The sequence below is a fragment of the Leuresthes tenuis genome, unplaced genomic scaffold (assembly GCF_036924035.1).
Source record: "Leuresthes tenuis unplaced genomic scaffold, fLeuTen1.0.hap1 SCAF_24, whole genome shotgun sequence".
Classification (NCBI taxonomy): domain Eukaryota; kingdom Metazoa; phylum Chordata; class Actinopteri; order Atheriniformes; family Atherinopsidae; genus Leuresthes; species Leuresthes tenuis.
This window is the reverse complement of record NW_027325378.1, coordinates 7,693,879-7,707,591: the sequence shown is the minus strand read 5'-3', so window position 1 is coordinate 7,707,591 and position 13,713 is coordinate 7,693,879. Positions and strand designations below refer to the sequence as shown.

The following is a 13,713-nucleotide window of genomic DNA, read 5'->3' as shown; positions in this document are numbered from 1 at the left end:
ATAATATCAATAATGATATCCAAAAAGTAAATGAATCTAGACTGAGTGAACTATTGTGGCAAATGTAAAATATTATCCACTATGTTTGCCAAAATATGTCAAATCTTTTTTTAATTCATCGCAGTTTTATTACTTAATTAATTGCAGTTTTATTACTTACAGAGCATACTGTGCCATAAAAAAAACTGTATTTTTCCATTTCTTTTAATCTCAGGGCATTATGTTATAAAGAACGCATTTCTTTTTCTTTTTTTAAAAAAGAGTAAAATCTTTTACAAACGCAACAAAATTATCAATAGTTTATTTATTAGAGGTTGTGCTTGGAGATCAATGCGCAGAACGCAACTTTAATTAACTGGAAAAGTAGAGTTTTAAATAGAAAGACAAAAATAAATAATAATAAATACATGACTAAAGGAATTTCCTGCTAATTTACTTTCATGACAAACTATTTTTTAAAATCAGCTAATCTATTCACTTACTTTTTGTCATTTGAATTTCTAAAAGTATTTATTTTTACATGCTTATTTTTTATTTACTGCCTATATCTACGTTTATAATTATTAAGCGTAGTTCAGTCGGTGAACTTTGACCCCTGGGACCAGTTTGTCCCCCTGCACCTGAAGGCAGCAGTCCTGATGGTACAGCAGCTGTTTCCCATATGATTGATGAGCGGAGAACTTTCGGCTTTTCTTAGCCGAATATTGTTTGGACCTGCGAGAGAAGCGTTTCTACTTTTGTAGGGTTAAAGAGAAATTAACCGTTAAAAGAAAAAAGAAAAAAAGAAACTTGACTTTAACTTCCATTAGCTGAGGAATGTTTTTTTAGTTGTTTTCATCCCTGTGCGTTTTATTTCCGACAGGCTGAGCGAGAACGTGAATGAAAATGGACGGTAAAGACTTTTCCTTTTATATGATTTTTATAATTGCATATTTAGCTTGAACATAATTTTTGAAATTTTCCTGTAGATGCAAGCAAACAACCACATTCATTAGGGAGTGGAGCACAGAGAAGTCACCATCCCAGACCTTTTTTCTACGTTCAGCCACCATCTCAGCCTTACTACCTCTACCAGCACCTACAGCTCAACAACCCATACAGTCAATATGGGATGCCTGGAGGTATCAAGTTTTTTTTTTAAACCTACATCTGCTGCAATCAGCTGATAAATATTGCAGGAAATCTGAGTGTATGTTTTCAACTGTTTATACATCCTAGGTTTTAACTTTGGCCGCCCCTGCATGCCTTTCCCATATATGCCATATCCTGGCTTTGTTTTACCACACGCCCCGATATATCCAATGGATTACAGACGGATGTTTGAACCTCGCTTTCACGCTCCCGCCTGGGGTGACATGCCTCGCCAGCAGCACTATCCGCAGCCTCATGGGCGTCGAGAAATGGCCTGTTCAGAGGCTCAAACTGACCCCAGTGATGCTATAACCAAGCTCATTGAATGCTTGGATAAGATTCGAGCCACCGAGCTGCAGGTCGCTAATCGAGAGCTTGACTCTGGTGTTGCTTCCCAGTCCTCCAGCGTGTTTTCTCCAGGAAAAGCGACGACAAAAGAAGAGCAGGGTCACAACCTGACTTCAGCACCTCAGAACAGCTGTTTGGAGTTCCCAGCTGTGACCTACAGTGAGTCCACTGCTGTGATGTATGACAGCGAGTCCAGACAGATGAACTTGGACCCCCTGATCCCTCAGGGGTGCTGGTCAGGAGGACTGGAAGAGGATCTACCCCTGGATACCTCCTCTGTCCATGAAGAGTGTCCTGAACTTGAGCGTTCAGCATCAGACGAACATTTTGTCCCTCTTAAGAAAGAGGTCGTCACAGATATCCAGTCAAATATCTCAGTGACGGACTCGAGTGCTCCCAGATGTGATGCAGAGGACTCCTCACAGTCACTCTCCTTTCCTTCAAGTCAGCTGGCACTTAAGGAGGTTAAAAGCAGCGATAAAGTCTCAAAGGGAGAACATCTGTCTTGTGATGAAGCCAAACCCGATCAAAGCTGCCACATCCTAAAGCTTCCCTTTGATGATGTTATGACACCTGGAGCTGCTGGAGCTAGCCACCTCTCCTCCCCAGCTGCCCCTTACTACTACAACTACAACTACATGCAGACACAGGAGCGCATGAGCGTGCTCAGCCCTTCTTTGGATGAGCTCTCCTCCAGAGACGAAATGTTCTCCACGGATCTGGATGACGTGGACCTCTTTCCCGAACGCGTGTACTCTGGCAGGAGGCTTGCAGAGGTCATCGGTGGCTCCCCTCCAGCCAACGTAGACTCAAAAAGATTCATGTGCGCCTGTTGTGGGAAAAGTCTGGCAAAAGGGATGAGCAGGAGCAAAGTCCACAGCTCCAAGAGGTACCAAGATGAAGCTGGAGACTCGGAGGAGGACAGCAGATATGGAAGAGGGTGCGAGCAGCCGGTCCGAGTGGCTGTGAGGAAGCATTCTGCACTGAGGAAGGCTCACCCTCTCCCACAGAGACACGTCACTAAGACTTGGTGTAAAAGAGGTCTCAGCAAAGAGCTGTCAGATCCTGTGGAGCAGGAGCAAGACCGTGACGTTTGTAAGCAGGAGGCAACTGAAGGTGAGACTGGAGAGTTGGACAACAATGAGCTGCAGTGTAGGACCTGTCAGGGTAAGTGTCTGCTAAGAATGAATTTTCCTATGATTAACTACTGTTGATTTGTCTTAGAAACGGGCAGTGATTTAATAAATTTATTCAGACACACTCTGTAGAGGAGATTTGACCGCAGAGGACCAGGGCAGGTGGGGAGATGGAGACGTGATGCCCAGAAGGAGACAAGCAGCTGCTCTGCAGCGACAAGGTGAAGTTTTTTTTTTTTCTTTGAGACGCAGCTTTAAAAAGGCTCCACAAACTGTAGGTTTCACTTTGTATGACATGATTACAGTTTCGATTTAGTGTTTGATTCAGCTTAATGAAGATGGCATTATGGAACAATGAAAAGGGTTTACGTCTCAGTAACTCGGTCCAAGCGGTTTTCTTCCTTTTCTTGGCCTCCTTCAGTGGTGTTTTCTCTCCAGCATTTCCACCATAAAGGCCTAATTCAGTCTCATACAGATTAGTTTCAGAATGATCTGAAATGCAGATAACTGGTGATTTTAGGCATTTCATCTGCAGCTGAGGGAGCTCTTTGTCTTTCTTTCCTGTGTTTTCATGAGCCACTTTAATCGGTATTTCATAGTTTCAACACTTGAAGAGACTTTGAAGTTTTCTGGACTGGGTGATTTATGTCCTAAAGTACAGAGAAATTGCTTTTTAATTTGGCTGAGCAGTTGTTGCTGTAATATGGATTAATACAGGAGTAAATTAGTGTTCTTTGCCCTTTAAAAACACAAGCGCACCACAAAACTGATTATGAAGGCAAGAAATTCCAGCAGGTAGCCTTTATCATAATGAAGTGTAAGTGCAGACCTAAAAAATAAATATTGATCTTGTTCACAGAAAACAAAGATGATGCTCTGATTAAGATGAGCAGAACAAATAAAACAAATAACATTTATTGGACTTTTCAACACAAGATCTAAGCATTTTCTAATCTATCCAGTTAAAGTTTTAAATGGCTTCAGGTGTTCCCAACTAGGGCAGCAGTTAGGATGACAGTAGGTATGTGATTTTTTTTTTTTTTTTTCTCCACTGAAAAGAGACAGTTGAAATAAGAAAAAAATCACTGGATTATCAAGTCAGTGTGGAGACAAAACCCATTGAACACTGGAACCCTGGAAAAAGTTTGTCTTGACCCTTATTTAGTATTTTATGAAGGGAGAGGAGATGCTCCGGTGTAAAAAATTTAGGAACCACTGTGGTAGTCCAGAGCCACATTATGTTGTAGTTTTGTTGAACAGCAATAGTTGAGTTTGATTTTTGTCTTTATTATTTATAAACTGACCAGAGATGAGCACCCAGTGGAAGTTGATGTACCACAAACCAAGAGAGGAGAACCATGATGACGATGAGCCGCCAGCAGTGCACTGGGAAAGAGGTAGTTTCCTCCGGGATTACCTTTTATCTTCTCTCATGTCTGTTAACGTGATTATTTAAATCCTGTGTCAGGCTCTATGGTGAGAACAGAACCAAGATGTTGACGTCCCCCGACTGACGTTTGAACAAATCCCGTTGAACTGTAGGTGACAGTCACAATGAGTCATGAGCGAACAACTTAAACGGACGATTGCACAAAGTTTTAACACGTTTTCTTTTTCCTCAGGTCCCCCCTAAAGGTGTAAAGGTTAAAGGATGATTGAAGATATTTAGAGCACCAGGTGAAATGCACTGCACAAGAAGCATCTTTTTGTTTAAAAGGAAAAAAAAAAGTTTTCTGCAGTGACACTGCCTCGCACTGTTAATGATTAATGGATTTCACAAGAAGGCAAAGGGGCTGAAAGGTTGTTGCAGATGATGGTGTGTCACTGATTGGGGTCAGTCCAATAAAATATTATTCTTTAAGCTCTGCTGGGTTGCTCATTATTCTAAAATCTGAGGGTAAATTCATGAAAGCTCTGAAATTGTGTTTAATCAGAATATCTCTACACCTCGATGTGATGACTTGTTTTCCATCTAAATTTGACATCCTGGACTTTGAGCAGTAATGTTCTTGAAAGAACCTGATAAAATAAACTTGTCTCTGGTGTATTCAGATCTCTTTTACAGAGCTATTTGCTACTTTTTTTTTTTTTTTTGCTTTCTAGCTGCACAGTGGAATTAAGAATATTCTGAATAAAAAAAATAACAACATACTACATCAACTAAATACATTTCCATGCTGAACCCGAAGAATCACTTACAGTTGTGGTTCCAGTAAAATAACATTTTCTAGGCTGAGCTTCCCAGACATGGACCAAGGTTAGTCTGAGGGCTAAAATATATTTTTAAAACTTGGACTTAATCCATTCCCCCCCCTCATTTTTCAGTTTTATATCATTAATGACCTTCCTGAGTCTTAACTCCTCATTTGTCTGGATTGTGCTTCTTCATCAACTAACCTCGTTTGAAGGGAAAGGCTACAGGAGATGTCAGGTGTTAGAAGCACGTTGGAAATTAAAATATTTGTTAAAAAATAAAAACATAAGGTTTATAATACATGATAGACTATGCTGCAACAAAACAATGGATGCAGTTGGACTGCACCAGGCCCCAATGAGATGCACACCTACTGGCTAAAGAAACTAACTGCACTACATGAATACTTAGCTGCACAAATTAACAAGCTGCTAATGGATGGGACCCACCCAGACTGATTTACTCAATATTGAACAATTCTGATCATGAAAGAGCCCCAGAAGGGGGCGGCTGTATCCAGCAAATAGCCTTGTTCTGAACAACATGGAAGATCCTGTCAGGCACCATTGCAGATAAAATGAGTAGGCACATGACTCTATACATGAGCAAGGCCCAGATGGAAATTGGAAGCAACACCAGTGGAACTTATCACCAGCTACTGATTAAGACTGTAAGATCAGACATACAAATCTGTGCATCGTCTGGACTGTCTCAAGGAAGCCTACGACACCATGCTGCACATGGATACTGGAATATCAATGGGGAACTCTACAACATCAACTCGACACTAGGAGCCTTCAATGGGAATGTGGAGGACAACCCTGGATGCCAACTCCAAGCCAATTGCACAAGGGTCACACATACAAAAGGCAACCATGAAGAAGTTGCAAGAAAGTCGGCATCAACCAAGTACCTACAAAGAGTAAGGCAGGTTCTGAAGAGTCAGCTGAATGGGAAGAACACAGTCCAAGCCATCAACACCCAAAATGTAGCACCTTCAGATTGTACACACAGTGGAAGAAGAGTGTGTGCCTCAGGCAGATAACCATAGTTAATTCTCATATAAAGAGCTCGACTGATTTCTACATGAAACTTTTGTCATTGGCTCTCATTTGTAATTTCTTCAACTATCTTGAAGCGTATGTATCATTGTCTCCTTTAACCATTACTGACAATTATCCCACCTTGTTTTTAGCTTTATGGTAGCTCTACATTGTTAACATAAACTGATATATTCCAAAACAGAGAAATCACAAAAGTACTGCTGACTGACCATGTCAGTTGTAATATTATATGATCTAAATCAACAGGTTTTCCTGTTGAGAACATTCATCAAAAAACAAAAAAAAAAATAAGTACAAATTATAATTATTTTCCTCATGGGATATTGACTTTAGGGAATTCATCAAACACTGAATGCTGTAATTGATAGATAAAAAAATAATAGTGTTCTTTTGCTTATGTATCTAATTCAGGAACAGCGATACTTTTATTGTTTCCCACCCAAATAACCTCTGGTTAGTCATCCTAATTATGTGTTCATTACCTGTCCTGTGAAATGGTAAGTAATCTGTGATTTCTGTTTATGACAAAACTTTGTTTCATATACTCTTCTATAAAGAATGTAAAAAAAAAAAGACAGAATGTATGAGAATTGCTGTGTACAAATCAGCTCATAAGACCAACTGGCCTGTCCACATAAAACTATATAACTGATTTAAAAGCATAGAAAAGGAATACAAGACAGCTCTGACACACATTAAGAATTTTATATTGATGAGAAAACATCTAAACCAATCAGCTTTCAGTTTGGTAAGAGGCTCCAAAGATTACAGTCTCATCATTCTGATCAAGTTGTCATCCAAATATATATGAAATCAGAAAGAAACTGAAACCAAACATATAAAGCACAGTGTTGCACGTGCAAAAGTAAAAGTATTAAATGTCCTGTTTTAGTTAGACATGCAGTAAATTTCTCCTGCAGTATGACTAGCCTCGTCTGCCTCAAACAACTACCGGTAACACCTGTGTTCACTTAGTAATGATACAAAGGGAAGCATCATCGTGTTTCAGACATATTGCTGTGACCTACTGTTTTGTCATTGGTCAAATTTTGTGTCCGGGCAGCAGTTGTCAAATGTGGCTGAGTTTGATGCCAACAATGACTGATTTGATGAAGCTTCTCTTTTAGTAAGTTTCAACTTGTTTTTTTGAATAAGTTGATCAATTTTAGTTATTATTATTAGAATATACTTGAAGTAAATGGTAAGATTGATGGAAATAATGACTTTGCTGACTATATACATGGATTGAATTATTTTCCCAACAGCCTATGCTACTGGAACTACAAAGAAACACGGAAAGAAGGTGTCACTTGTCCACCATGTATTTCCTGTTGAGCCAGTCTACCCACTAGGGGGTATGGTGCCCCAGCATGTGTACCGTCCCAAGGAGCCCAAGCAGCAGGCGCCCCAGCAGCACGTGTACTGTCCCAAGGAGCCCTATTAACAACGTTTGCCTCAGCAGCGACGCCACTGGTCCAGCTAAGCTCGGCAGGTTTGTCACCAACACCAGTTATTCTCAGTGATTGATCCAGTTTTCATGATGAAACTTTGATTTCCAATCCTTCTGTTCACTTTCAGGAACATCAACCGGGAGGCTGTCTGTTCCACATGACTTGTGTATTGGCTTCTCATATTAAAATGACTTTATGTAATCTCTTGGCATGGGGCTTTTTTTTTTCCCTCCTTTCTCTAAATCAGGTTTCCAACTAATACTCAGCCCTGCTGATCTTGTTTTTGCAGATTTGACTACTGTTTCTCAAACTAAATGCATGGGGTAATGTTACTGATATCCCCAGTAGTGGATTACTGAGAAGCTATTGCATCTAAATAGGAGTTCCTAAAATCAACCACCTCAGTAGTGTTGCTTTCCTATTCCTAAAAGAAATGTGTGTTGAAAGGTAACTGATCAACCTATATTTTCTGGAAGGAGCTCTGACCTAACCACACATTGGCCTACTTTAGTCTTTAGTCTGGTGTTTAAACCTTACTAGAGTGACCTGCATGAGCTCTCACCTCTTTCCATTTTTCAGTCGTTTCTCTTTCTGGTCTTCTGTTTTAAAAAAAAAAAAAAAAAGCTTTTTCTGAGAAACTGAGATGGCTCATTGCTTTTGAAACATCTGCTTTTATCAAATGGTATCTTCTCTAGGTTATCAAACAGGGTCTCCTTAAGGCAGGTCTAGTATTTGGCTTCCTCCCAGATGCTGAAAGCACTTTAAGTTGCTTCTCTGGAAGTGATGGTGCATCTGAACATAAGGAGAGGAGTCAACTGTCCTCCTGATATTTTAATACATCAACTATTTCTGCTCCAAATCTTTGACAATGAAGGCTGAAGTGTCCAGTTTGTGAATACAGCATCTATGAATCCGAAACATATCAGACTCAATTGTCAAGATGTTTCTGTAAAATATTGGCTCAACTGTCAATCCATAAGACATTTTTCCTTCAATAAGCTTGATCTGTGCCTGTTCACAAACTTAATCTCAGTTTAGTGATCCAGTGTAAACCAGTTTCAGAGTAATTCTAATTAATCTTCACATAATCGATTGTAATCATGATATATTAACAAATGTCAGGGCATCTGAGGAAAAATCTGAACATATCATTTTGCAGCACTAAAATCCCTCTAAAGTCAACAAACCAGTCTGTTGCATTATACTTTAGCTCTTAACTCCCTTAAAACTGAATAATTGGATCATCGGGGGTCCAACTGAATCTTAAAACTTACATTTTTGTTCTGCTCAGCTATAAATAAGGAGGCAAAGCACAAAGGGAGCATAACAAAGTTTTGAAAACAGGACAAGATGTTCCACTTTGAGCCTCTTGTGCCAACAAGCTGCAGGTGTGTCATCAGAGTCAATCAGCTTCTCACCTGTCAGTTGTTCCAGTTTGAGTCTCTTGAAGTTGTCGGTCCTAGCTTTTCCACATCTCTGTAGTATTGTCTGCCTCTGCTCAGCTAATGCACCATAGTGGGAAGTAACCTGCTGGAAACCAACATTTTTCACTGGCTTTGAATGCACCTCATTAGGCTCTAATTTGACAATCATCACCTGGAACTAAAGCACACCCAATCAGTCAAGCTAGTCTGGAGTTTCTCAGTCCATACGTTTGATTGAGAATCTGAAGCATATAGAAAAGCTGGTGGTTTGTTTGTGGATGTCTTCGTTTTGCATGTAAGTTTTTCAAGCATTTTCATTCCCCTTTATAACCACCTGATATGACATTTTCTTTAACATGCTTCTCTTTGTTCAGACATGGAGGCAGTCACGTCTACATTGCTGCATTCTTACGGTCTGGGGCCAAACCCACCGCTTGGATCTGAGCCACTTCAGAGACCACCTCAGGTGGCCCAAGCGCCTTCAGGTCCACCACGTCCTGAGGGTCATCACCGCAAGCCTTTCTTCTATATACAGCCGTCACAGCCCTACCTGCCTGTGCAGAGTCTGCAGTGGCCTGTGCCCATACCTGTCACCTACAACCCATACTATGGTTACTCTGGTTTAGGTAAGATCCAAAGCACATAAGATCCCCAAATGCTTACATGCTTTTCAGTGTAGATATTTTTTATGCTGTTGTAGTTTCTGAGAAGGTTGTTGTTCTTTGTTTTCTGGGGGGGAGGGAATCCCACAAATTTGAAAGTTGATCTTCGGAGCTCATGAAAAGTTCTAGGAGAAGAAGGCAGCGGCTCGCCCTGAGCTAGACCGCTGCCACGCAACAAGAGCTCCACAAACCCAGCAAACCGGGGTCTGCCTGAGTTAATGGGTGCAAGAATGAAAACAGCCACTGAAAAACTTAGACCTTGTCAGAGAGGCTAGAAGACTGACTCTGTGTGTTGATGGATGGAGCCGACGAGGACCGACAGCGGCATTTCTCTGAATATCTGCTTGCTTTTATCACTTTCCTACCGACATGTTTTATTAAATTTACATCGTTTAGATCATCGACACACTGGTGAGTCTTGATCCACACCCTATTCCTTCAATGAAAACGGGAAATGGGTTCAATGATTCACTGAAACGTGTAAACTTAAGTTTAAGGCAAAAACAGAGTTTGATCAATTCTAATGTGCTTGAAAGTGAATATTTTTTTCTGAGCACCTTTATTCTCCAACACAGCCTGAACCTTCTTAGACAAGCTTTCTGTCATTCTTCATGAAGCATGAAGAATAGTTCTCCAGGCTTCTTGAAGGACATCCCAAAGCTCTTCTTTGGATGTTGGCTGCCTTTTGTTCTGTTCTCTGTCAGATGATCCCACACTGCTTCAATAATGTTGAGGTCCGGGCTCTGGGGAGGATTCATCCCTCCATAAGACCTGCTGCCACTGATTTTCAGTCCACTTCTTGTGTCATTTGGCATAGCTCAGCCTTTTCTCCCTGTTTCCCTTCCTTAAGAATGGCTTCTTGACAGCCACCCTTCCATGGAGACCATTTCTGATGAGGCTTGGGCCAACAGTAGATGGATCAGCTGAAGGTCCAGATGCATCTCTCAGGTCCTGTGGCACTTGTGTATATAATGCAGGCTCAGGATATTTCTACTTTCTACATCGGTTCAGTTTTGACACTGGTTACATACTTGTATATAAAATGTTCCTTTTTTATTTACTGCTTTAATGGTCTTTGGTCTGATCAGCTAGCACCACTGACTGGAGCAGACACTGCCCACTTTTGAATATTAATCTATGCCAAAAGTGCAGGATGAGTTTATTAAAAAAAAAAGATTCTGCATGTTCTCCTCCAGATGTCTCTGTGGCAGTTACTTCCAACTTTTCATTAGAGATTAATATTGTGAGCAACAGGACTACTTGGTGACCATGTCCTCTGCCCTGTCACTGGCAGCTGCTACTGTGAGTACCAGGCTGGTTGGGTCTGTTTTCTAAGCAATCCTCCAGTTAAACCTTGAGGTACCCACGGTAGGTGGAACTTGGCATAAATTTTGACTACGGTCCTCACATGTAGAGGGAAAAGTCATAATCAGTCACTTTGTCGTTTTAAGCTAATCTTTCATAGCATAACTATGGCGGTGCCCTCTTTAATTCTACTGAGGGTACTCCTATCGCATAGCTTAAAGTTTTAGTCCTTGCAACGCAGAACTAGATTCTAGATTCTATTCTGATCAACTGGCTTCATTCAATTAACTTAATTTTCTAGCACAAACTAAATGGATCAATTCATACATTTTCATACTTTTTTTGTGGTTGTCTTGTTGAAGGTTATGGGCTGCCGGTGATGCCCCCCTATCAGCCGAACGCATACATGGAGCCACCTGGCTTTATTGTTCCCCATACCCACCTCCACTTGATGGACTACAGACGCATGCTTAATCCCCAGTATTACCAGACCATGGCCTACCACAGCCGCAGGTTCCGCTACCAACAAAACTCTGTGAGCAGAGAAATGACCAGTTCTGAGGTTCAAACTGAGCCACTTGCAGCAGCCCAAAGGGCCAGCCCCACAAACTCCAACAAGTCTTCGAATGACGATGCCTCCAGTATCTCAACTACTCAGATGCTCTCAACAGGCTTGGTTGTGAATAAGGAGGATCCGTCCTCAGAGCTTCAGAACGCAGTGCTCTCTTCCACTGAAAGTATGCCATCAAATAGCTTCCTGATTCAAACCGAGGAAGTGAGGATTCAATGCTGCACCACACCTGTTGGGCTACCATTGCTGCACACTCATGAGACTGCAAAAATGTCCCACAGCTTTTCCCAGGACATGGTCCAGTGTAGCTCCATCCTCCAGAGCAGCGACCTGCAGGACCAGCGGCTGCACCCTCCTGAAGAGCTGTCTGAGCGGGTTCTCAAAGTTTGTCCTGACATCCTGTTAGTTGGAACACCCTGCACTGATGAGATCCCTCCGCTGGAGGAGTCTGGAAACCAGACAGATGAAGCTGAGGAGACGAGTGACGAAGAGCTGAAGTTGACCTCAAAGAATATTCACCTAAAGGTTGTTCATTTGCCTTTTGATCCCAAGTTTCTGGATGAACTGCGGAAGATGGAGTCCACAGTTTGGTCAGTGGGGGAAACTTTAACACCTTCCCCGAAATTGCTGATCCAAAATGGCTCCATTCACACTGAAAAGGAAGTGCTGACAGCTGAAGTGACAGCACCAGAGATGCTGATATTGAAAGAGTCCTGCACAAAAGAAGTCATCCCTGTGACTGAAATGCCTCCTCTGGCAGAGGAGGATGAAGTGCTGGAGATGGCCCCCACTGCGGAGAGTCTGAAGGATGAGATGGCATCAGAGGTTGTCTGCTCTGTGAAAGATGATCATGCCTCAGGAGACTCTCATATGTCTGAGCACGCAGCAGAGGTGGCTCTTGAACCAAATAAAAGCCAAAATGGAGGAGAAACTAATGCCCAGGATCAAGGGGACACCTCCTTTGAATCATTGCCTGCCTACCTCCCATCGACCAGCTGGCTCTCTGACTTTGATCATTTCAACTACTGCAGCAAGATGCCGTCAGTACCCAAGAAGCAGAATCTATCTCTGAGCTTTTGTGGTTTAGATGTGCCCAACAGAAAAAAACTAGACCTGGAATACAAGGAACAACATGATGCTCACAAGACAAAAGGGAAAATGGATCGGCAAAGCCTCTCTGACCACGAGTGCTGCCTCAGCAGAAACTTCAATGAGAACTTATTCAGCCCTTACGTCTCCAAGACAGACCGACTCTGTTCTAGATGTCAGGCAAAACGCAGAATCTGCACATCTCCCAATCCGGGACGTGATCGACGAAGCTTGAAAAGGAAAGCTGTTCCCTTCCAGGAGTGGAATAACACCCTCTTACCAACATGTGAAGCGTGTAAATCTCACAAGAGGCGACCAATTGGAAAAGGCTCTAATCCTGATCTTAGTGGTCGTCGTCATCATGGACATGACATGGGGGGAGAATCCTCAGGGAACAATTCATGTCGCCCAGGCCCAAAGCGGAACGCAGCAGATGACTTCAGGAAGCTCACAGACCTGAAGAGGCCTCTGGTATCCAGGCAAAATGTGAACAAATGCCCTGCAGTAATGTACCCAAAGCTGAGGGAAAAGAACTGTGTGCATGACGAGCTGCGGCACCAGCCTGTTGCATGGGAGAGGCTTTGCCACTGTCCCCATGGCAACACCATCCGGGAAACAGATGAGAACTGCACCATCCCAGTTTCCCTGCAGGACAAATGGAGGAACGTGGACCACCTGTGCCTGACGCACAGGTTGCAAACTGGTAAGCTAATTGTTTTAAACTAGCACAAAGCAGACATGCTGAACTGTGTCTACATTTCTAAATTTAAACTTTTCTTCCTCCAGCAGGGAAGGTGTGGAGGGATGTGATGCTCAACACAGAGAATGACGTGTCCAAGAATGAATCCAGATCACAACACTTGAATAAGCACAAGAACTCACAACCACAAGTCCAAGGTTTGATTTTTAATCCTTTACTACTGCTCTCAAAGATCTAGCACAGAACCTATGAGGTTTGCAATAAAAGCTGTAGAATTGTGAGACTCTTAATTTAGTTCTAAGCATGTTTAAATCCAAGTCACTAAAACCCTGCCAGAAGAGGTTAAAATAGACAACCTTCTGTTGCCTTCAAATGACATGTATCATGTTTGGTAAGGTGAAACTGAATACCCTGTCTCCATAGAAACTGGTCAGAATGGAGTTGGATGCTAGAAAAGGGCCTCAAGGTTGAAATTCTGAATGATATGAGGCACTTACATCGTGGAATTGGTGTTTAAATCTAATCAAACAGCAAGAAAGAACTATAGGTGTCTTTTTGTTAAATCACTGAGCTTAAATCAAGGCTTTAAATCTAACATGAGCTTTCCAAATAAAAATGTAAGCTTGTGATGTAAAAAT

At 41.9% G+C, this 13,713-nt stretch overlaps 2 protein-coding genes across 3 annotated transcripts in view; one reads left to right on the top strand and one right to left on the bottom strand.

Annotated features, from left to right (window-relative positions):
• The window catches only part of LOC140284586 (E3 ubiquitin-protein ligase RNF31-like), a 423,699-nt gene that overhangs the window by 64,635 nt on the left and 345,351 nt on the right, over window positions 1-13,713 (bottom strand). The window lies entirely within an intron of this gene.
• On the top strand, window positions 689-4,309 carry buc (bucky ball). 2 transcript variants are annotated; one of them, XM_072378455.1, is made up of 7 exons: window positions 689-892; window positions 969-1,121; window positions 1,219-2,646; window positions 2,735-2,836; window positions 3,923-4,012; window positions 4,084-4,153; window positions 4,238-4,309. In XM_072378455.1, the coding sequence occupies exons 1-6, from the start codon at window positions 880-882 to the stop codon at window positions 4,113-4,115; spliced, it is 1,818 nt and encodes a 605-aa protein (XP_072234556.1). In that variant the 5' UTR covers window positions 689-879; the 3' UTR covers window positions 4,116-4,153; window positions 4,238-4,309. The 2 variants fall into 2 exon arrangements, with proteins under 2 accessions (XP_072234556.1, XP_072234555.1); XM_072378454.1 differs by lacking the exon at window positions 4,238-4,309 and having other exon boundaries at window positions 3,923-4,149.